Source organism: Glandiceps talaboti, chromosome 23, assembly GCF_964340395.1.
Source record: "Glandiceps talaboti chromosome 23, keGlaTala1.1, whole genome shotgun sequence".
In the NCBI taxonomy this organism is placed as follows: domain Eukaryota; kingdom Metazoa; phylum Hemichordata; class Enteropneusta; family Spengelidae; genus Glandiceps; species Glandiceps talaboti.
The window spans coordinates 11,788,922-11,812,310 of record NC_135571.1 but is presented as its reverse complement, the minus strand read 5'-3'; the positions used below and the strand labels follow the sequence as shown (position 1 = coordinate 11,812,310).

Here is a 23,389-nt window from a genome sequence, read left to right as displayed (position 1 = left end):
TCTGTCAGAAAACCCCCCACAATTTTAACTTTTTCAGATAATCTTGGTTCGATAATAAATAAACTGATGGTGAATCCCATCTAACTTAACAAATATGCAGTACTGGATAAAATGTACCTACTTGAGCTGAAATACACACCCAAGACAACAGCAATGGCGACCAAAGCAATACCTGATGCTAACAGAATAAAGCCTGCCAATCTTCGTCGTCGTTTCTTCTTTGAATGATTTTCATCCAAAATTTTAGAATCATCTGTTTCTGAAGCGGGTACCTTTTCCATGATGCCAATGCGACCAACTGTATGTGTGTATTTTACTGTGTTGTTCGTGTAAATGGTAAATCACCGTACCTGTTCCCGACTACGAATTTGCCGCTATTCTAATATTTTCTTATATTAAAGTATGGCCATTGGCATTGGTAACTGTATCCCCGTGCGCTGCAACCTTTAGGGCCTAGTCTAATTTGGCTGAAATGTGTGATATATATACTCTAAGGGCCTAGTCTAATTTGGCTGAAATGTGTGGTATATGTACTCTAAGAGCCTAGTCTAATTTGGCTGAAATTTGAAGTATATATGTACCCCAAGAAAGTATTTCATGTCAGTCGTATTAATGCCCCTGAGAAATCATATAGTGCTTATATATTCTCTCATGCCATTGGAAACAGATATGAATTTTAACACTTATGCAAACTAGCAGACTACTCAGTATACTACACACACGTAACTCTTTGTTGAAGTAAACAATGGACAGCTGGGGAAGGCAAGATGTTTCATTCACTCCAGCCCGGAAGTATCAATAGAGAAAGACCATGCCGTTTATGACAATGTGTCCGCCATCTTGGCTAGCACTACAACTGTTTCACTGACTACATAATGTTTAAATTCTTCTCTATATAGACTGATATTTACAATGTATAATGTAGAGAACTGTGACACTCATGATATTTAAGTGAAATATCATACATAGAAAACCAACTATATATTTTCTAATTTAGCAAATTATACGTGAGAAATTAATCATTTCAAATTTACCGGGTAGAAATGAACGTCACTATTGGAAAAAAGTCTCCATCGATGTTCCAAGTCTTGTACATGTTGTATTTGAAGTGAAAGTATAGGGTTATTGCTATCACGAATTAAGACGTTGAAATCGACAGACTGTTTTTCGGGTCATTAATGAGGGGTCAAATATGCAAAAGAGTATGTGAGTGCAAATCATGTTTGTTCCAGCCATCGCGGGTCTTTAATTGTTGAAGAGTAGAGCATCAAAATGTTGAATGCACTATAATTGATAGTCAGATAATGGACAATTGTCACTTGTAAATTATAAATTGTGTGTTTAACAGTTTATCCTGTGCTATCTGTAATTATTATGTTTTCTATCAGACATTTGCCATGCCAATAACACGATTAAACCTCAGCTCACTTGTACTAAAACTCACACCACAGACTTCCAGGTTGGGATTCCCAGTGAGGATACTTTATTCAAAAACAATGATAAGTTCCATTACAAACTATAGACATTTTGGTCCAAATAAATTGAAAATTATCGAGAGACCGATCAAGGAATGGGTGTACCGGGTATCTATAGGTCTCGGCTCACATGCTAAAATCAATGATACTAGAAACTTAGTAAATACGTCGATAACATGGTGAAATTTTCAAAATCACACTGCTAAAAGTCGATAAACATTCTATCAACAGAATAAATAAAACAGATAATTACAAATGCTTACGTCCTAGTAGTGGCTACAGGAAAGGGCAAACAACTATGGTTGTTTCATTGTCTACATTATTGATTAGGATCAGATTCTACAATCTATGAATTGACCAGGAATCCACATTTTCTAAAATGTTTTATTATTTATGGCAGCCAAAGCAAGTCTACTTGATGCAGGTTAAATGTGCGCCAGTGTTTTTCATTTTCAAAGTCATGTACATGTAGCATCGTAGTTTTTGTTATGTGACGTGTGTTTCATGTCCAAGATGACGAGAGCGATGCTACTGATAGTGTGAATAGTGTTTGTCCATTATTTACTTTGAGGAACATGTCAAATACTCGACAGTCCATAAATTAAAAGAAACCTTATTTATGTCTTATTATTTATGAAACTAAATTTTAAATCATTGCAAAATTATGATTAACACATTTAACAATAATAACATCATAGCAACAAAAATGTCAACATAGTTCCCCCCCATATTACTATATTTTCATATTACTATGTTTCTGACGTCAGAAGTATAGTGATATGATTACGTATACTGCACTATAATGTCACACCATGAGAATATAAACTTCTATGTCTATAATAAGGAACTTGTATTTAATTCGATATTATTTTGTGATTATAGTGGAATCAGAATGGAGACGATTTGCTGAAGCAGGTTGTTAATATTATCAAATTTCTAAGTTATAATTCATGCAGCCTTTAGGGAGTCACCTTGTTTCGCCCTGGGTCGTCTCATCTCGGGGTTTGTACTTAATCCCAGCAATTTACCCCTCAGACGTCTAAGCCTTCAGTACTTCTATGAACTCTTCCTGGTTCTTCTTAATATCTTTGTGGTCTTTAAGCTTCTCCTTGATCTCTGCAGCAACATCAAACCAACGACTGCAATCACGAAGTATCTTGAGAATGCGAACTTTCCAAATCTCCACATCATCCTCATGATCAGTTACTCCAACATCGACAACCAGCCACTCTGCAAATTGTGGCGGGAAATATGCAGAAAGAAATTCTGCAAGGCCCGAATTCTTGGTGATCAGTACAGGGATACCAGCTGCCAAAGCTTCAAGACCAACCAATCCAAATGGCTCACTGCGGGAAGGCATAAGAAACAGACAACTCACTCGGAGATCATTCAGAATATCTTGTAGGTCACCATATGGATACAGATTTGGTTGTAAATGCTTCCCTTGAAGGTTTCTACGTATGAACTTTTCACTTTCGTCTTTCTGCTCTTCAGATATGCCTCTTATCTTCCACACTGGGGGACGGTCTTTCATTTCGTCAGCTACACCACTCAAGGCTTTTGCTACAATGTCGTAGCCCTTTAATTCTTCGACCCCTGTTACTCTACCGACCGTCAACACCTCCATCTTAGGCATTTGATTTACATCTGGTTTCTGGATGACCACATCAAAGAATGCTGGATCCGGTAGTGGCAGGAACAAATGATGCTTGATGCTCAGGCCACGAAATTTGTTTTGAAAGTGTTTATAAATTCTTGGCCCTACTGAGAAAACCTCGTCTGCTTTCTTCGCCAACTCCTGGATGTCGTTTTCTCTTCTTTGAACCTTGCCTAGTTCATGGGTTTTCTTATGAATTTCGATGTCTTCTGGAATAACATGGATGAAGAGGGTCACTTTTTGTTTTCCTTCAAAAAGATCATCTCTGATATTGATTGCAGCTTCAGCTGTGATTGGTGCATGAGCTATGATTCTCTCCAAATTTGGAATATCTTTCAAACCCGGAAAAAATATACGGCAATATTGTGTGTCTGTCAACCATTCCAGATTAGTAGGCTTGTCGTTCTTATTGTTTGCGACAATCAGATGGATTCCATTTTCTTTAGCATGTTTTCTATCTTTGTCGTCTGCCTTCAGTGCTGTCACGTACACCTCGCAGCCAGCTTTAAGAGATAACTGAGCAATCTGACGATGGAAGCTGGATATTCCGCCTTTCGATGTTCCCCATTCATCGTTCAAAATAAGCACACTTCTGTATAATACAAACAATGACAACAAGAACTTCAGAAAAGTCATTGGTTCAATCATTTAAATGTTTTTACACCCCTCCCTCCATAATACTCGCGTACACACTAATTACAATAAAAGAGGAGGGGTGGACCTTATACGTTTAAACATTTTTGAATGCCATGACTAGAAGGGTTCAATAATCATGCCAACCCTCAACTACAATGATTGTCTGTATGTCTAACTTATAAATTGGGTTAATTGGAGTGCCCCGAGCTGGTACTGATGAGCTGAAAGATTTGGGGGTTATTTGAACATAACCACAGGAGACAGCGAGCATGTAACTGATTGATTGATCGATCGATCGGTTGATTTATTGATTGATTGATTGATTTATTATTTGGTTGAATGATTGATCGATTGAATGATCAATTTTTGTGGTGCAATATAACTTATTTTGTGTGTGATATTGATCAATTCACTGAGTTTTAAAACTACTTCTTTTTCTTTCCCTGGTTACTTTGCTCTCAGCTTTATATATCTCTCAGACCACTAACAGTCTGAGACTGTATGTAAATCTCTCTTTTCTTTATTGACTAAATAAAGACGCATTGTCCATTTTTCTCATCTTTATCTAAATTAAAACATTCCTAATCTTATAATTGGCGAGAGATCACTTACACTAACAGTTTGCTTTATCTCTCATCTGCTGGGAGATTATCACACTGGACAAACATTCGACCATGCATAAACTAGTTCTCTTCCTTACTAGTTTATGCATGGTCGAATGTTTGTCCAGTGGCACTTGTCTATCCATTCGAACACAAGACATTATAACTTTTACTTGTTGCCTAACCGGTGCTACGTTATTGAACTCTCTCGGAATCGATATTAGGAGACCTAATTTACACCATTTTACACAGTCACAGATTTTAATATACATGCTAGTGTATTTTTTGAATTTTCAGTTTAAGGCCATAGGTGTTACTCATTTGATACACACAGTCTACATATATGCTTTTTTAGTGTATTAAATCTTACCAAATTCAAGTTAATACCCTACTTTTTACTCGTTATTGTGAATTAGTTGATAGGGTTTTAAGGGCTTGCTTTTCTCACACATTTACTGTTTAACTCTTCTGTGGATACTTATTCTCTTCCGAATTTTGTAAAGCCCATTGAGACTATACCATACTGTGCTGGTAAGTATTTTATTATCATATGTATTATTACCTTTTGTTTGCCTCTTGCTCAACAGGTTGGGGCTTTGCCGCAACTGGTGTATGTGTGATCTCTGAAACAGGTTGGGGCTTTTCTGCAATAGGTGCATTTCCGATCTCTGAAACAGAAATCAGTTAATAAGAGTGAACATTTGGACGGGATTATTCTTTGTCACCACTGTAAATGGTTGTGTTTATGTGTTGTGTGTGTGTGTGTGTGTGTGTGTGTGTGTGTGTGTGTGTGTGTGTGTGTGTGTGTGTGTGTGTGTGTGTGTGTGTGTGTGTGTGTGGGTGGTTGTTGGGCAGGGTGGCATCACTTAAACTACTAATATTTCCGATTAATTGATAGCAAAGAATAAGGGTACTTTAATTTAGATGATATTACTGCACTCATAACTTTGATGATAAATAGAACGTGATCGATGTGTGGGACACAGCAGTGCTTCAAGATTGAATGAACTATAGTAGCTCGAAGAACAGCGCCCTCGCTGTCAGTATTGAAAACGGCTATCGCGCCTTCTTAGTACATATCTAGTTTAGAAGGTACTATATACTGTGATGGGGCGCCCTCAACTCCCTTTTAGGATGGTTAGGGCTGAGCAACACGACGTATCTTACAATGCACTGTCTTGTTAGCATTGCATTTCCAAGACAACTGAACTATAGAGCGAATTTATTTTTCTCTAAAATGGTTGATGGCAATATTTCATTTGGAAAGGAAGCTTACTATGATGAGAAAATTAATACTTATTCTTTTAATGTTCCAATTGAGTCATGTCATAAATATTAATGTAAATACTACATGAGTTCCGCCTTCAATTTGTACAATTGCTGATTGCAAATTGTGACATTTGAAATTAACTGGCATCGCTCTTTGAGACAGTCAAACATGCACTGAACTAATTATGTTTGTATTTAAACCACGATAGTGTATTTACTTTGAGATAAATTTACCTTAATATTTATAAGACCCTGTCAGTGAACTTCTCAATTGAGGCGTGTCAGAAATATTTATTTCATGTACTCTAGTGACCATAATCTCGGTTGCCCAGACTCGTCGGTGGGGACCATGCTCGATTGCTACTGTCCCAAAGAAGCACAAACAGTGTGGTGAATATGAAACAACATTTATGTTTCTTCCGCTTTCACTTTGTAAAAATTCGGATTGAGTTAAAATTTGTAAAATTATAATATTTGAAATTAACTGGCTAGGTATCTGTTTCTGTGGACTGTCAAAATCCACAGCAACAGATACCTTTGCTATTTTCAATATATTGCCATGATATGGCACATGGGGCGAATATAACGGTTTGCAATCAGTGTAAAGTTCACGTCGTGTACGTCGTGTACGTTAGTGGTAACTCCCTCTATTATCACCATCTGCTACTGCTCCTACAAGAGCTAGCCTAGCACAGCACCATCGATATGGACACTCTAACTCCCAAAACGTTAAATTTTTTTTGGACATTCTAGCTAACGGATCGCAAACCGTTTTAACCCTGAACCCACCTATGAATATCAGTTTACCTTTATCTTCAGGTCGTTCGGTTACTGGACTGACCCGATGCCCTGAATCTGGTTCGTTGTTACTGGCTACTTGGTGTGTGCTTTGACTTGATGTCTGCATCTCAGATGTTGTAGGCGTAGGTGCATCTACTTCATCCTGCAGTTTCTCAAAGTCGTAATACTTTTCAAAACCAATCTCAAACCTCCTTTTCACCACCTTTGCAAGATCCTGTTCTTTGGCTTCTTTAAGAAGTGCCACCAATGTCTCACAGTTGAACCTCGAAAGATGACCTTTTGAACGCAGTTGGTTCAACAGTTCATAATTTCTTCCATGTTTCATTTCCAGGATATCCTGTCTATCTCTTACTGAAAATCTAGGCTTTCTTAGCGCGTCAGTGTTTCCCACCATCGCCACAAAATGTTCTAGAATAGAATAGAATAGAATAGAATAGAATAGAATAGAATAGAATAGAATAGAATAGAATAGAATAGAATAGAATAGAATAGAATAGAATAGAATAGAATAGAATAGAATTGAATTGAATTGAATTGAATTGAATTGAATTGAATTGAATTGAATTGAATTGAATTGAATTGAATGGAATGGAATGGAATGGAATGGAATGGAATGGAATGGAATGGGATGGGATGGGATGGGATGGGATGGGATGGGATGGGATGGGATGGGATGGGATGGGATGGAATGGAATTGAATGAATGGAATGGGATTGAATTGAATGGGATGGGATGGGATGGGATGGGATGGGATGGGATGGACTGGACTGGACTGGACTGGGATGGGATGGGATGGGATGGGATGGAATGGAATGGAATGGAATGGAATGGAATGGAATGGAATGGAATGGAATGGAATGGAATGGAATTGAATTGAATTGAATTGAATTGAATTGTTTATTCACCAGATACAAAACAGAAGAATATTTTTTATGTATACATTTCAATACATTTCATTGGATAATATATCTGGTGAGGGCCACAGAAACAGTTCGAAATAATTGGAAATATATGTTTATCAATATATGAACTTATATAGAACAGTGGGCTAGTGGATGTGGTTTGTATATTTTCTTTAGAGGATTTGGCCTCATTCGCAATGCAACATTTCCCCACATACTTACATACATACATACATACATACATACATACATACAAACACACACACACATACACACACATACATACATACATACATATATACATACATATAATACATACATACATACATACATACATACATACATATATACATACATGCATACATACATACATACATACATACATACATACATACATACATACATACATACATACATACATACATACATACATGGTAGTTTATTCAGTACATTAGGCCATCGGCCCCTTTGTAGAAAGTGAAAATAAATATTAACAAAATATTGTCTATATATATAATTGTTTTAAGAAAACAGCCGGAATAGAGCGTTATAAGCTAAATAAACATCACAGAATGTGAACTAAATGTTTAAGATGATAGTAAACATAACATAAACATCACAGAAGCTGAATTAAATGTTTTTGATTTAATTTAAAACTATATGCAACAAATTTGGCTAGATTCTGGATTGTGTTGTCAGAATTACATGATATTAAATTTGAAAATTTTAAAGGTGAAGGGTTACGATATTAATAAGGAGCAATAAATTTACATGTAATATCTTTAGATACAGGACAAACTAGACAGACATGAAATTCGTCTTCGATAAGATTAAGATCGTTTCTTGGCGAATTGACCTTTCGTCCACTCTCAATACGGATATTGTGGTCAGAGACACGAAATTTGCCAAGTGCCCTACTGAGAAATTCAGTGTCAATAACAGAAAGGTATTTCTCAAGCGATAGTCTGTATGCCAATATTCGTTATCAATGTCAAATAACCTTTGTTTAAATTCAGAAAAGGAAATACTTTCATTATCAACACTTTGTTCAGTCCAGGCAATCCCAAAACCAAACTTGAACAATAAATGTTTAACTTTAAACACCCAACATTTATATTCTTTATCAGCCATCTCTAGTTGGTAATTATAACACTGCTTCACATATGGTGTATTCTCTCTCCTTAAAAGTTTGAGCCAATACTTAATAATACTAAGAAACCTAAGTGATGACAACTTCTGCCTCCCAAGTTTACAAAGTACAGCAAGATTACTTGTATTCCTATTAACTTTAAGAATAAAGTAGGAAGAATGGACCTTTTCTATTTCGTTTCCATCGTGAAATCCCATACCTCGCTGCCATACATCAGAACAGGGAGAATTTTACAATCGAAAATTTTCATACCAATGTTAACATTTGTATTTTTGTACTGGTTTAATAACCATAAAAAATACCCTTTCCCCCCTGGGTCGTCAGATATTCCTGTGCTTTGAACCAAAGTCCTGAACTTGAGAATGTATGCAAAGATAGTTAAAATGAGCTACTGTTTCAATACGTTGACTGTCACAATACCACGTTTCATAATGCCTAAGTTTGCCTCCATTTCTGAACACAACGATTTTCGTTTTTGATGCATTCACCTTCAACTTCCATTTTTTTGGGAATAGTGGGATAGTTTGTCTTGCTGCCTCTGTAGGCTACAGTCAATTGATATAGCTAATTCTAGTGTCACTTGAGATAGCCAATTCTAGAGTCACTTGGGATAGCCAATTCTAGAGTCACTTGGGATAGCCAATTCTAGAGTCACTTGGGATAGCCAATTCTAGAGACACTTGGGATAGCCACTTCTAGAGTCACTTGGGATAGCCAATTCTAGAGTCACTTGGGATAGCCAATTCTAGAGTCACTTGGGATAGCCAATTCCAGAGTCACTTGGGATAGCTAATTCTAGAGACACTTGGGATAGCCAATTCTATAGTCACTTGGAATAGCCAATTCCAGAGTCACTTGGGATAGCCAATTCTAGAGACACTTGGGATAGCCACTTCTAGAGTCACTTGGGATAGCCAATTCTAGAGTCACTTGGGATAGCCAATTCTAGAGACACTTGGGATAGCCAATTCTAGAGTCACTTGGAATAAACAATTCCAGAGTCACTTGGGATAGCCAATTCTAGAGACACTTGGGATAGCCACTTCTAGAGTCACTTGGGATAGCCAATTCTAGAGTCACTTGGGATAGCCAATTCTAGAGTCACTTGGGATAGCCAATTCTAGAGTCACTTGGGATAGCCAATTCTAGAGTCACTTGGGATAGCCAATTCTAGAGTCACTTGGGATAGCCAATTCTAGAGTCACTTGGGATAGCCAATTCTAGAGACACTTGGGATAGCCACTTCTAGAGTCACTTGGGATAGCCAATTCCAGAGTCACTTGGGATAACAAATTCTAAAGACACTTGAGATAGCCAATTCTAGAGTCACTTGGGATAGCCAATTCTAGAGTCACTTGGGATAGCCAATTCCAGAGTCACTTGGGAAAACCAATTCTAGAGACACTTGGGATAGCCAATTCTAGAGTCACTTGGGATAGCTAAATCATCGGGAAAAAATATATTTTATTGAGCCTGCATAAATGCCACTATACATATACCATTCTGTAACATTTCACCAATATCATTAATAAATAGGTTAAAGAGAAAGTGGTGATAAAACTAAACCCTGTTGAACACCATATGTACATTCAAAACTTCAGTAATATCTTTAGGTGTTTTCACACATGCCTTAACATTATCATACATTGATTTCAGTACTCGGGGCATTCGACCTTCGAACCCCATCTTCAAAAGCTTATAAAACATACATACATACATACATACATACATACATACATACATACATACATACACACATACATCTATTAAATGGATATGTTTGTGTACCTTCACCGATATTCGCTGCAACATCTTGCAGAAACGGGACGAACGGATCCATTATGATCAGCAAACAACCACCTGACTTCAACTATGGCGTGTGTAACGTTAAGTGATCCCAGCCTATAAATATAACCGTTGAGAAAACTATTTCCAGGCCATAAAAATACTTAAAATTTATTACCGACACGTATATATGACTGTACAATAGACACGTGTACTGTACAGCCCAGATACATATTGGGGAACTATACTATGAGAACTGACTGGTACACACTATAAAAGATCATGCCGTATTGTGATGTTAACAATGCAAACTTCTGTACTGGAACTAACGGACAGTTCAATAGGTCATTTTCTGTTGTTCCTGAAAACACAGTTGGCGTTGAAATCTCGATTAATTGGCAACACGACTATGTGTTGAACCATTTCCTACAACAAAGGATATAACACAATGAACATAATGGGACGAAATATGAACTTGATCTTACATAATTTACAACTTTTAGGTAATTTACGTGCCAAAGTCAAGTCCAATTTCAGAACACTGTATACAATATCTAGAACAATAACACACTAATCACCGGTGTTGTTGTTCGTTGAAGACTTGTTTTATCTTTAATATTTCACTAAATGAACCCGAAGATTATGATTTGCATGAGTGGTCGAAATTCCATTGGGCAGCCATTTTTAACGAGGTATTTACAAAGGCCAGCTAAAGCACTGTAGTGAGTACTCATTGACGAAAAAACGACAAGCAGGAGATTTCCGCTGTTTAATTTGTTTTGGTCACACATAAGTTTATACATTGAAATAGTCAAAGTTGCGCTTAAGAAGAATAGTGCACTGTTTTTATCATTAACAAACACCAAAACTACATACCTTCAGATCCCTGTCGTTCTAGATAATGAGTTACCAGCTTTATCTACAACAAACTTGTGACCAGCAGACTACATTACAACAACAGCTTAATCGTTGTTTTTCACAAATTTTGTGACCAGCAGACAACATTACAAAAACAGCTTAATTGTTATTTTTCACATTTTTAAATGAATAATTCACACTGTTAATTATGACGTGCGGGTTTTCCCAAAAAATTCAAAAAATATTTCTTAATCATTGCATTGTCATTTATAGTCGATGAACGAGGTGGTCATATCACTTTACACCACGTGACATCCATCACCCAATGACCACACTAATTTCTTCAAAGTGAAGTGAAGTGATGTGACGTATTTATTCATAGAAACTTAATAACCCTGTCAACATATATCCCTATATACTTATTAGCACATACAATAAATTATACCATAGCAGTAGATCAGAGGTGAGAGAGATATCAACAATAGAATGTATTATATATACGAGAGGAACATGCGCAGTAATTGCCCCATAATATGCTAACATGTACATACAACACCATCGAATGCGTATCTTTCTCTTGGCACTTGAAGTTCCTGATACAGGGCAGTACTTCAGTGTTTGGTAGACACAGTTAGAGTCAACAAGCAGCTGGAAACGGTAAGTCTGGTAAAAGGAAATATATAAAATATAACTATCTGGTATATTTTTTATTTATGTATGTTGGTGGCACAACTGAAATGAAATTCTCTCGACCTATAATGTCCAATCGGGACTTTTATTGGGATAAGTATCCCAATCGAGATAATACTATACTTCCTATAGTTTCCTTTGTCCATATTATTTATGACAAGAACATCCTTGTCATCACTTTTACAGTTGTGGTAATCAATGAACATCAACGTAGATGTCTTTCAAGCCACTCGTGTACATCACACAATATGACTCACCAAGTTATATAAAAATGCATCCTTTAGACTATAGTGTAAACATAGTATAGATTTTCAATATTGAATTGAATTGAATTGAATTTATTTTCACCAGAAACATAAGATAATAACAATACAAAAATAAAATATCATTAATTAGAAAATGTTCTTGTGAGGAGGACCATGGAAATAGTTCACTTGAAACTAATCTAGTCCATGGTCCTGCGAAATATGGAAAGTAACTGTACATACATAAATTTTGACATTATAATCAACCTGCTATGAATCTTCCTGTGATTCAGAACCTAATTCATATTCTTGTGTATATATTAGGATATTTCGGTAAAAAAATAGCAAACGAGTTGTTTCATATCAGGTCATTATATATTTCATCGCATTCATTCTATCAGAAAATTAAACAAGAGTTGTCTCAAAAAACAAATGTTCTTAAAAAAAAAGTCAAGATAAATAGACATTCTGTAATAAAAGCGCAAACATATGACCGCTTCGAAAATTAGAGAAATATTCTTCTCGTGGTTTTGGAAGTCTAATTCCTTTATATTTAACCACCCGCAGCTAGCAAAATCAGCCACCTTCCGAAATTATTATCTTTTTCAAAATGATGTAGACCAAATATAGGTTGGTAGGGCCTATTATTGTATTTTTAAATGGTATCTGATCTCAAGGGATTCTGCAGGGAACGTGTTATTGACCATGTAAGGATACATGGAAGGAAAAAAATCTACGACACAGTAAAGTGTCAAGCACAAAAAACAAGAAAATTTAACCAACATATTCACCCGGTTTCTTTTCACCATACTTCAAGAACTTGCCCAAGCTTGAATAGTCATAAAATTTGGCGAATCCAACCGCTCGCCAATGGCTAGATGGGGGAGTATCGAGGGAAATCCCCTTTTATAAATACATATTACTCGCTTTGGGCATGCGCATGCTTGGTTCTTGATTTTTTGAAGTTTAGCATGAACAAACAGAACTACTCGTTTTGAGGATAATATAATACTTGCTAGTGAAGTTCATAGCCAACCAGATACGTAATCTCAGGTAGGTGTACGATTTCAATATAAAACCTTCCAAGATATATACATGTTATAGAAAAGTAGGGTAATTCAGGGAACAGTCATTGGGGTTCAAGGCCAGGCTTTCAGAACGGTTCAGTCTTACTACTGTGCGACATATCTATCCATCGTTGCAAATGTACTGGATAAGTAAGTAGAGGAAATGCTCGGAAAGTTTGTGGCCAAAAATGACATTGAAGTGGAGAGTACGTGGATGAGGTCACTGTATGACGTTTTCTTATTAGGAACTGAATACTACTTCTCATCGCACGTACACTATGTGGAAAATAAATACGCTAGACTATATGGATATTTGTGTCGTGAACTGTGGCTATTGTGATAGGCACAGTTCACGACACAAATATCTAGTCTAACGTACTTATTTTCCACAATACAATACAAAACGGTAATTAGTATTCCTAGCACTAAAACCTTGGATGGCCCAGACACCAGGTGAGTTTCTTGTCATCACTATTGTTAAAACTTGATGAAAAGTTATGTTTTTATGAGGACTTTAATGACGATGGGGTCGATGTGCATTAAGCGTCTAACGACTTTGTACCCTGGGACCCCATGACAATCATGGACGTCCATACCGGTGCCTTTATATTATACCATTGTTTATTATGAAATTGACACTTATATAACTGAATTCTTGTCAAAATAAATTGTCCTGACTAAACAAAGAGATAAGTCTGTAAATATTTCTCTAATTCCATTCTACAGGACAGTATATGCCGACTAAGAGTTAGAGTTGATATTTTTCATAAACATGAACCCGTTTGTTTCATTCCTGCATGATCTTTCTAACGATATCCCAGATGGTAAGTAAATTCTGTTGTTAGTGATTCTTCATTTTAAACCAGATGATGGACAAAAGTAGCGTTAGTGAGAACAAGAACAATAGACTAGGAAAATACGAATGACCTAAGGGGTCTTTGTCACTACAAGTGTCTAGACGAATAGTGACAACCCTTAGGTCACAAATATTTTCCGGCTGAATGAACTAAAATCTTGGCGAATAACATAATTATACCACCGCCAATAACATCAAAGCAAAACTGGGAAAAGTAATGGTAATTTTGAACGTTTTGACTCATATTTCGAACACAACAGAACCAGTGGCATAGACAGGCCATGTCATGATGTATAATGACCAGAGTATATATTCCATATATTTGGCTTATGCGCGGTATAATATTAGTAGGATTGTTGTCGCTCGCACCAGACGACTAGTTTCTAATCAAAGGATTTTCAATGTACAGCATAATTCAAGTTACCGTTCACTGGCTCTGTTTGATACAACAACACAGAAATCAATGTTACTACACATTCTACACCTCAAGATAGCCTGAATGCATGAGTATATTTTCTTTCGACATTTTGTCTATGATGAAATTAACTAAAGTGTCACCTTGCAGACATCAAATGTCTCAGTCTAGTCGCAGTACATTTAAATGGTTTATTCAACAGACAAAATTTAAGTTTGATATCTTATTGTATATTTGCATTTTCTTATTGGTTTCTGCGTCATTGTACTAAACAGAGCCAGTGAACGGTAACTTGAAACGGGTTGTATATCTTTATTGTTCTCCAATTACAGCAAAATTTGAAGCAATGTTGAACTTGACCGATGGACTACGAGACCCCAGTATAAGCGTACGGGATAGAGAAGACATCAGCAATAAGAAACATTCACGTGTTTACACGTTATTTGACAAACTTTGCTCAACTGGTCACGTGTCCAAAAGACGGTCTGATGTACTAGTGGATCTACTGACAAGAGTAGGATTAACTACACTGGCAAGCTGTGTAAAGAGGAGATATGAGATTGGATTTGACGTGGATTACTCATATGACAAATTAAAAGAAGACATCGGATAAATACTATCAAGCTTGTAAACGTCGTAGAATTTGCAATCTAATAACATTTTGCTGTTCATAGCCCGAACTCTACAGAAATTTTTTGTTTATGACAAACTTTCACGAGCAAATCTTATAGAAGGCCGCCAATTTAATATCATTTTCTTTGCCTAATTCTAAGGGTGTGCATTATCTTGAGTTTCAATGAATGTATCCTTTAATTTCTAGATAAAATTTTGACTTAAGATTTCTAAATCTCTCTTAATATGTTTATACACAGATACACAAACAAATATATACACGAATAATATACACATCCGAATTACACTGTAAACACTACAACAACACACTGATACAATATAATATGCAAATATTGGTAACAGCAATATGGCCGATTTCTATGACGTCACTTTTTCTCGGTATACATACATTCAGTCAACATGCCAATCAATGATAAACATATTCTGATGCAATCTCACATTTGTATATAGCCGTGCCGTTCTCATTTGGCTAAACGTATTGCGAAAACACTTTGGGGTCGATTCTCTATCACATCAAAGATTACTGTATCTCTACACTTTGATGGTAAGTATGGTGACAGACCATTTCGTCCCATTTCAACTCGCTCCATTTTCAACTCGCCCATGCCATATGTCAAATTGTCCCAATTTCTGTGCATCGGATTTCTGGGCTGATTGTTTGTTATATTTTGCAGTGTCTGTAAAAGGTCTGGTTTTCCTACCAAAACAAGCAAGGGAGGGATATTAAACCAAACTGAAAAAGTCAGTATATTGGATGTACGGTGTTTTTAACATCTCAGTCTCAAATCGTCTTTTATAACTAAAATACTTGCACACGTAAATCATATTACAAAGATCTGTAAATTATTTTACTATGTGATTTGAAAGCGTGGGAAGAGTTGAAAATGGGACGAGTTGAAACTGGGGCGAGTTGAAAGTGGGTATAGTTGAAATATCTCCATATATCTCCACAACACACTCATAAAACTATGTTATGGAACTTTAATTATTTTTGTCTTCAAACTGAAACAATAATGTTTCGCCTTTCCTAGCACCACATGGCATGTCAGTATATGATATGAAATTCGCTGATGTCTGCGAAGGGTAGAAGGCATGTCATATGTAAATATTGAGGTGCACAGCAATAATGATACAGCAGAGAATGAATTTTGTAAAGACATGGGACTTTCATTTCATACAGATTCTGGCCTTGAATTACAGTAATTTTCAATCAGAATTTACCAAAATAGCTATTATAATGAAAATAGATGATTTTACGATCAAAGTCAGACCACTAAAAGAAGGGCTCTGATGTTCAAAGACGTTCACCACTGACACTGACCGACTCACTATAACGCTAATCTCAGCAGAGATATTTCATTTTCGATTCGAACTATAATATATACGAATGTTTACTTTCATTTTGTAATAGGAAACACACCTATGTGCTTTGCTTGCATGCTAACCTGAAGTTTGTCACAGCGCTGGTTTCGAAACTTGACTTTTAACCCCTGCATCTAAGTTTGCATCGGAACACTGCAAAACTCGATAAAACTACTCCAACAGGTGTACTTTGATTTATTTCAATTACTATACTAGTCAGTAATATCAAGCGGATCATTAAAAGATCGATCCTGTCAATTTGGTTTGTGACACTTGTCCACTCTATGACACCTACAATTCTGATAGTATTAATCACTCGAGTAGATGTTGTTGATAATTCATCATTATTAGCAGAGTTTTGTAACCCTAATTTGATCAGTTATTTTGATATTTGATTCGTGCTTTATATACATGTATGCTTTAACATGAAAAAAGGACTGGAATTATGTATAACTGCTTGTGAAACAAAATGTACTCCGACAAACCGACAAAGGTTTCGAAACTGATGATGTCAGAGGTTTAACCTCCGCCTCCGCACACTCGTTTATACACAGACATACAAACTGTCCGATACTTCGACGTCCTTTGGAAACACACAAATATGCCATCGTATCTCAGTTATGTCAAGCAACGTATTTATTTGATCCATTGTATTAGAAATGTGTCATACGATACCTTTGTACTTCTGAGTCCAAAATGTTACATTCGGTCAATAATTGTGTTTTTATCTGTCTGGGGTTGAACGCATACCAATGTCGACAAGTGTATACGTATGACTCATGCAAAACAAAGCGACCTCTTTTTAGGGGTAAAGTTTCGATGGCCACATGCTTTAAAAAACTTGTTAATTCTTTGTTGGTTTCAATAGCTGTGTATCACTCGCTATTTTACTGAGTGAGTGAGTGAGTGAGTGAGTGAGTGAGTGACTGACTGAGTGACTGACTGACTGAGTGACTGACTGACTGTTCTTATCTTATCTGGGATTGAACACATAACGATGTCGGTAAGTGTATATACACGACTCATATCAAGCTTATTGACCCACTTTTCTTGGTTCATTTCGATGGCCACATATTTATTAGCTCCGCTGTCAGCAAAAGCTGAAAGCGTAGCTTTAGGTATAGGTGGGTATAAGAGGTATAGAGTAGAGTGAATCATAGGTGTCCGTCAACTTATTTTATTTTCATCATCATCTTCTCCAAAAGTGACAGTCAGAATACTTCGATATTTGGTGTGCATGTTCCCTTGGGGGACGCTATTCAGATTTGTTCTTGCCAAGTTGATCTGTGCCATTTTTTAATTTTTTACGATTTTTTTTTCTCCTCAAATCATACTTGTCAGATTGCTTTGATATCTGGCGTGTTGATGCGCAGAGGGTAGCTTACTCAGATTTGTTAAATTCAAGTCAACACATCTTCTTTTCTATTTTTGATGATTTTTTTTTGTAATTTTACAAAAAAATTAATATGTTAATGAGCATTGTGACCGACGCCATATTTGAAATCAGTCAACGACCACTTTTCAAAAGACGCTATTGACGTCAAACAAGCAATGTAATATGTGCTATAGTCATAACTGTACTCATTGTGCGCCCAAATGACAAGTGTTTGTTCGAAACAGGTTAAATCCAAATTCTGCACCCCTTCTACATAATCAGCCAGTCCGCAATACCCTCATTTGCATACAATCTATCCTCCATGCTCCAGATAGCGACATACTGTTACACTTTGAATAGCTGTTCATGGGACTTATTTTTGGGTATTTTCAACTCAACGTAACTTTCCCTAGAGTCCACCATTTTAGATACTGTAAACGCCTAAACCTCAACTGACATCTCTTCTTTCGTGCCAGGAAAATAAATTTTGGAATTACATTTAGGAATACCGATTTTCCGACGAATTCGGGATGCATACTTGACGCCTTGAAATTTTGACCCGGTTTTCCACTCATACATGTAGTTTCCTTTAATACGGACCGGAAAGTTTACAAATTTCACCAAAAGGTGGATTTTTATGTGTTTTAAATAACCATGGCAAGTAAATTTACTAGGATTGTGTTCAAGAATTTTCGGTAGAAAACGACTGATTTGACCTCGAAGTTGAAGCTGACCTCGTTTGACTGGACGATTTTCCACAGCACCAGCAACGCGGGAGTTATTGGTATTCACTAAAATCACTTCAGACCCACTATAAAAGTTTGATGTTTTCAGATAACATGTAACTTGTGATTAATTCTATATTGTCATGCACTTTGGCGTGACGGTGAACCAGAATGAAATCAACTCGCGTAAGCAAGGCAAGGCAAGGCATGCCTAGGCTCTATCCTAGGCATGTGGTTGAAGCTAGTATTACAGTACGTACAGTGAATCGACCAAACTTTGTTTATTGGCTGTACAGTTTATTACATGTAAACGACATGAACATATCTTGCCATTTCCAAAATGCAACTATTTGGCAAGTAAAAATAATTAAAATAACTACAACTTTAATTTGGCTTCAGGCTTTGCATTATGTTTTGCATATATTTCCCCATTTTACATGTAAATCCGAAAAGGTTCTCTCTGGTCATGTCAGTGATCATACCAGGATTGCTTTGAGTACGAGCGAGGTGAGGCATGTTGAGGTATTTTGTTGAGAATTATAGATATTGTGAAATGTCAAGTACAAGGTTTAAATACAATGGAATGATGAAAAAAAAAATTGGTCGAGTCTGCTGACAGGCTCCGGTCACAATACACTCCGTAAATTAAAATATTAGACGATGTTATGTCTACTACTAGTTGAATGTTGTTGACAATAATAATAATAATAATAATCTTTATTTGTCCAAATAAATTCGGAAATTTAAGCTTATTGACATTGTTTTGGGTAAATTTGTTAGAAAATTGAAATTCGAATTGCCTAAAATTATTTTAGATCCCTAGTTTATTTCATTCATCATTAAAATTGTTCAGGGTTAAAGCTGTAAGACACTGGAATTATTTATAACGAACCTCAAAAATCCTGTGTGTGTGTGTGTGTGTGTGTGTGTGTGTGTGTGTGTGTGTGTGTGTGTGTGTGTGTGCGTGTGTATGTGTGTGTGTGTGTGTGTGTGTGTGTGTGTGTGTGTGTGCTCGCGCACATTTCCCAGTCATTATTTTTCTGAAATTTTATGTAATTTTCATAACAGTAGACTTTTTAAAAATAAAATGGTGACTATGGTATAAAAGTACAACATTTTACCAACTTTCTGTGTAGAATGTGTTTTATAGTGAGACATCATGTGAAACCCACTAACCACTTTATTACATCGCTACCAAAATAAAAAATGATACAAATAAAAAGAACAGCAGAGCTATTCTGACCGATATGCTGTCTCTGTATGCTGTCTCTATATTACTCAAGGTTTTACTATAAACTGTTCATTTGCATTTTGTCCCACTGGAGAGGGGAAAGGTGATATTACTATACGTACGTTTGATTTTTTTAAATACATATTTTTCCATAGATTGTCACAGAAAACTTTAAAATGATACAATACCATGGTTTCCTGATTGTTTTAGCCATATGCATGCTAATAGTCACTCCAAAGGCATTGGCTTTTAACTATGGCCAAACATGCGATGCAGATGGGCTTGACTGTTTCCATGGAGACAAACCAACTCGTAATAAAAGGTAGGGAAATGGATATGTAAAAAGGCATAATTTAGTAAAAGCTATCATTCCTTTTACAAATACAATATTCTTCTTTTGAATGCACTGGTTAATTAGTCCCCTAAGGGCAAAGCCCAATGGACGCTGTTATATCATTCATAGGTACGTGCGAACTTGGCATATATGTCTGATCTATATTATATGGGCATATGCACGTCGCTTTGATTTTTTGACCATCACAAAGTGGTACAGTTCACATTTTGTCCGAGAGACCTGATCTGAGTGTCTTCACCATGATATATTTATAACAACCTTTCTAATGACTTTGAACTTTGACCTTGACCTCAAGCTGAAATGGCCGAAATGGTTCAAATTTATACGTGCACCTTTGACATGCATGAGCCCATTTTAACCAAACTAGCAAAAATGTCAGATACTATGCCTGCATAAGCATATCACCTTGTTTCTTGACCTTCATGATAATGGTTGAATGGTGGCCATAATATTCCTAAGATTTATGGCAAAACGCAAAACTTGAATAATGGTGTTAAACAATTTTTGCATCATTTTTCCCCAAAATTTGTTTCAATTTTTTTTCTGACTTTTTTTTCTCTCCACTCGAACACCTTTACAGTGTTTTGATCCTGAATGACGAGTGGGGTACATCAAAAGGTGGAATATCCAGTATGAACAGACAGATAGCTTACCAAGCTAAGGAGGCAGGTCTTGGTGTCTATGTCACGGTTCTTGACGCTACAGAAGAAGACATGGTTGATGCTGAAGAGAGAGGTATCAATTTAATTATCGCCAAACAGGTAGACAGTGACAAGAACATCAAATGGTTGACTGTGTACCACAAGGTCCATTACCCTGACTTAGAGAACATTCCAGACTTAGGTATCATAATCGGACATGCTCCTTTAACATCCGAAGCAGCGTTGGAAATTCGAGACCAGAGGTTTCCTGGTAAAGAAGTGTTTCTCTTTATTCACGTAATACCAGAAGACATTGAAGTTCACAAGGAAACCTGGACACCTGAACGAGTTGAAGAGAGAGAAGTCAATATACTTCAAGCTGCAGAGAAGGCAACTATGGTATTCTCTGTCGGTCCTAGAGTATTCAATCATTTCGATTCTAAATTCAGAGCAATAGAAGGCAAAGTTAACCACGTTAACTACTACCCTTATCCAGACCAGGAGTTCTTCGACATCAACATCAAAAAACCTTCACCTGAACATCCTGTACGCATATTGACATTTGGTAGGATAGCTGGTGTCGGCAATTTAAAAGGATACGATATCGTAGCTGGTGCTTTAAGTAAAGTAAGCGACTTGCTCCATGAGGTTAGACTACCAGCTCCAATTTGGACTATCCGTGGCGTACAACAAGGCCAACATGAGGAGAGCAAAGAATATATTCTAAAGTACGTCGAAACAAATTATTTGAAATTTAACTTATATCCGTACGGTTCGCAGAACAAAATACGACGAGATATGAAGCAGAGTCACATGGTTCTGATGGCCTCACGGAGCGAACCATTCGGTCTTGTCGGACTTGAAGCCATAGCCGCTGGTATACCCGTCTTAGTCACTTCCAACTCGGGACTGGCACAGTTTTTGAAGGAACAGTTTCCAATTGACGCCAACGCAATGATCGTTGACGCAGGAGTGAATGAAAAGTCACTACAAAGTGACATTAGAACCTGGCAGAAGGCAATCATCGACGTAATTAGGGACAATTATGAAGCACGTTTCGAAAAAGCACAAAGTCTTAAACTTGAACTGCAAAATTCAAAGGTTTTGAGAGAAGCCAAAGAAAGCTTTATCACAGCTCTGCAATGGTAATATTAGTATCACAGCATGTCGGGATACTCTGTTTGGATATCATAGGATTTGGAATATACTGTCTATAATAGTAGAGTTGAAATTTTAATGATATAGAGTTCAGGGCAAATCTAAATCTCAGTGCTGTATAATTAATTGTTTATTAATTTATCATTTAATTACTTAATTGTTATTAATGATTGTGTGTATAACCCTGTACCGCTTTCGACATACCAAGGTGATTAACATTTTTGGTCATTAAGTGTAGAGTTTGTTTGGTTGTACTTTCCAACACTGAACATTCCAATAAGAGGGACAATGATTCTGCTCTTTTTATTGTTCTTTGATTTTGATTTTTCAAATCAATGTGAATAAGTGAATGGAATTAAATATGATTATGGAATTTTTTGCTTTTACTTTGTCTCCATCTATTGTTCTCATCAAATTTGCAATCTGTCACTAACAATAATAATGTTAGTGTCATATTTGTTGAATTGAGATGTTTTTTTTTTAAATTATGTAAATGTGTTAACCACGTTTTACAGTTACGCCTAGACTAGCAACAGTCCCTTGGGAATTCTTTCATAATCTTCAAAATTTTTGAATTTGTTATTTATTTCAATTTTTAGTCATACATGCCCATGTTAGTTCATTATTTTATGTTGAATATGTATGAACATTTTACCACATTTGCCACCCTTACACTTGTCTCACTGGAAACCAGAAAATTGTGATATGATATATTACATAGTATTATGATTTAATTTTCACTGAAATAAAGACCAAGCACCAAACCATCCATGTACATGTACAGATAAACAATTATACAATAATGTGAATTTTATGAATAAATGTGAACATCTGAAAATAATCACTGTACTAATTGTATTTGTCTACAACATAAAATGACAGTTTTATCATGTGTGTAATGATTCTGATTCTATTTCTTGAGTCAAAAGCCATTTCAGTAGACTGCGAGTTACCTATTTTCAGTAATTAATTCCATGTGCACCACCAACACAAGACACCAGTGAACAAAAGGTTGGTTTACAGAATGGTTGAGATATCTCAATGGGGCTATAGACTACAGGTGTATTTTCTCAAGTTGTTTATGACATACATTTAGTATATGTGATGGACAAATGATAAATAGAAAGTGAACTTAGAGGGCAAGGAGATAAAACATCTATTGTGTTTATGCACATATATTGAGTGTCTATGGTGTATGTCAGTTGTTATTCTCAAGGACACTGGATTGATTGCTGTAGCCCTAATTTCAGAGCAGATTAACTATTATGGCTGCAGTAAATTCAGATACTCAATAAATTGTGACATGAAAAAATATTTTGGTACTTTTAAATGTGTTTTACTGTTTTCCTATTCCTGGGTTGATTTTCTACAAAATCATTCACTTGTTACAAGTTTACATTTAAAATATACAGTATTTCTGTATATTTGATGGAGTTGGACTTCATGGTTTTGCTATTTCAGTTACTGACATTGACATGGTAGCTTAGTATGTATACTAATT

General features: G+C 36.2%; 2 protein-coding genes across 6 annotated transcripts; one reads left to right on the top strand and one right to left on the bottom strand.

Moving 5' to 3' along the window:
* Positions 1 to 1,466: 1,466 nt before the first annotated feature.
* On the bottom strand, positions 1,467 to 11,471 carry LOC144452653 (uncharacterized). Its single transcript, XM_078143792.1, has 5 exons — positions 11,154 to 11,471; positions 10,281 to 10,394; positions 6,447 to 6,848; positions 4,933 to 5,038; positions 1,467 to 3,724 (listed from the first exon to the last, which is right to left on the bottom strand). The coding sequence occupies exons 2-5, from the start codon at positions 10,330 to 10,332 to the stop codon at positions 2,515 to 2,517; spliced, it is 1,770 nt and encodes a 589-aa protein (XP_077999918.1). The 5' UTR covers positions 10,333 to 10,394; positions 11,154 to 11,471; the 3' UTR covers positions 1,467 to 2,514.
* Positions 11,472 to 11,592: 121 nt separating this feature from the next.
* Positions 11,593 to 22,659, top strand: LOC144452927 (uncharacterized). Of its 5 annotated transcripts, none has more exons than XM_078144138.1 (5): positions 11,593 to 11,792; positions 13,864 to 13,961; positions 14,741 to 15,585; positions 19,890 to 20,056; positions 20,670 to 22,659. In XM_078144138.1, exons 3-5 carry the CDS (start codon positions 15,583 to 15,585, stop codon positions 21,877 to 21,879), a joined length of 1,380 nt encoding a protein of 459 aa, XP_078000264.1. In that variant the 5' UTR covers positions 11,593 to 11,792; positions 13,864 to 13,961; positions 14,741 to 15,582; the 3' UTR covers positions 21,880 to 22,659. The 5 variants fall into 5 exon arrangements, with proteins under 5 accessions (XP_078000264.1, XP_078000267.1, XP_078000265.1 ...); XM_078144139.1 differs by lacking the exon at positions 11,593 to 11,792 and adding an exon at positions 13,036 to 13,123; XM_078144140.1 differs by lacking the exon at positions 11,593 to 11,792 and adding an exon at positions 13,458 to 13,590.
* Positions 22,660 to 23,389: the final 730 nt, after the last annotated feature.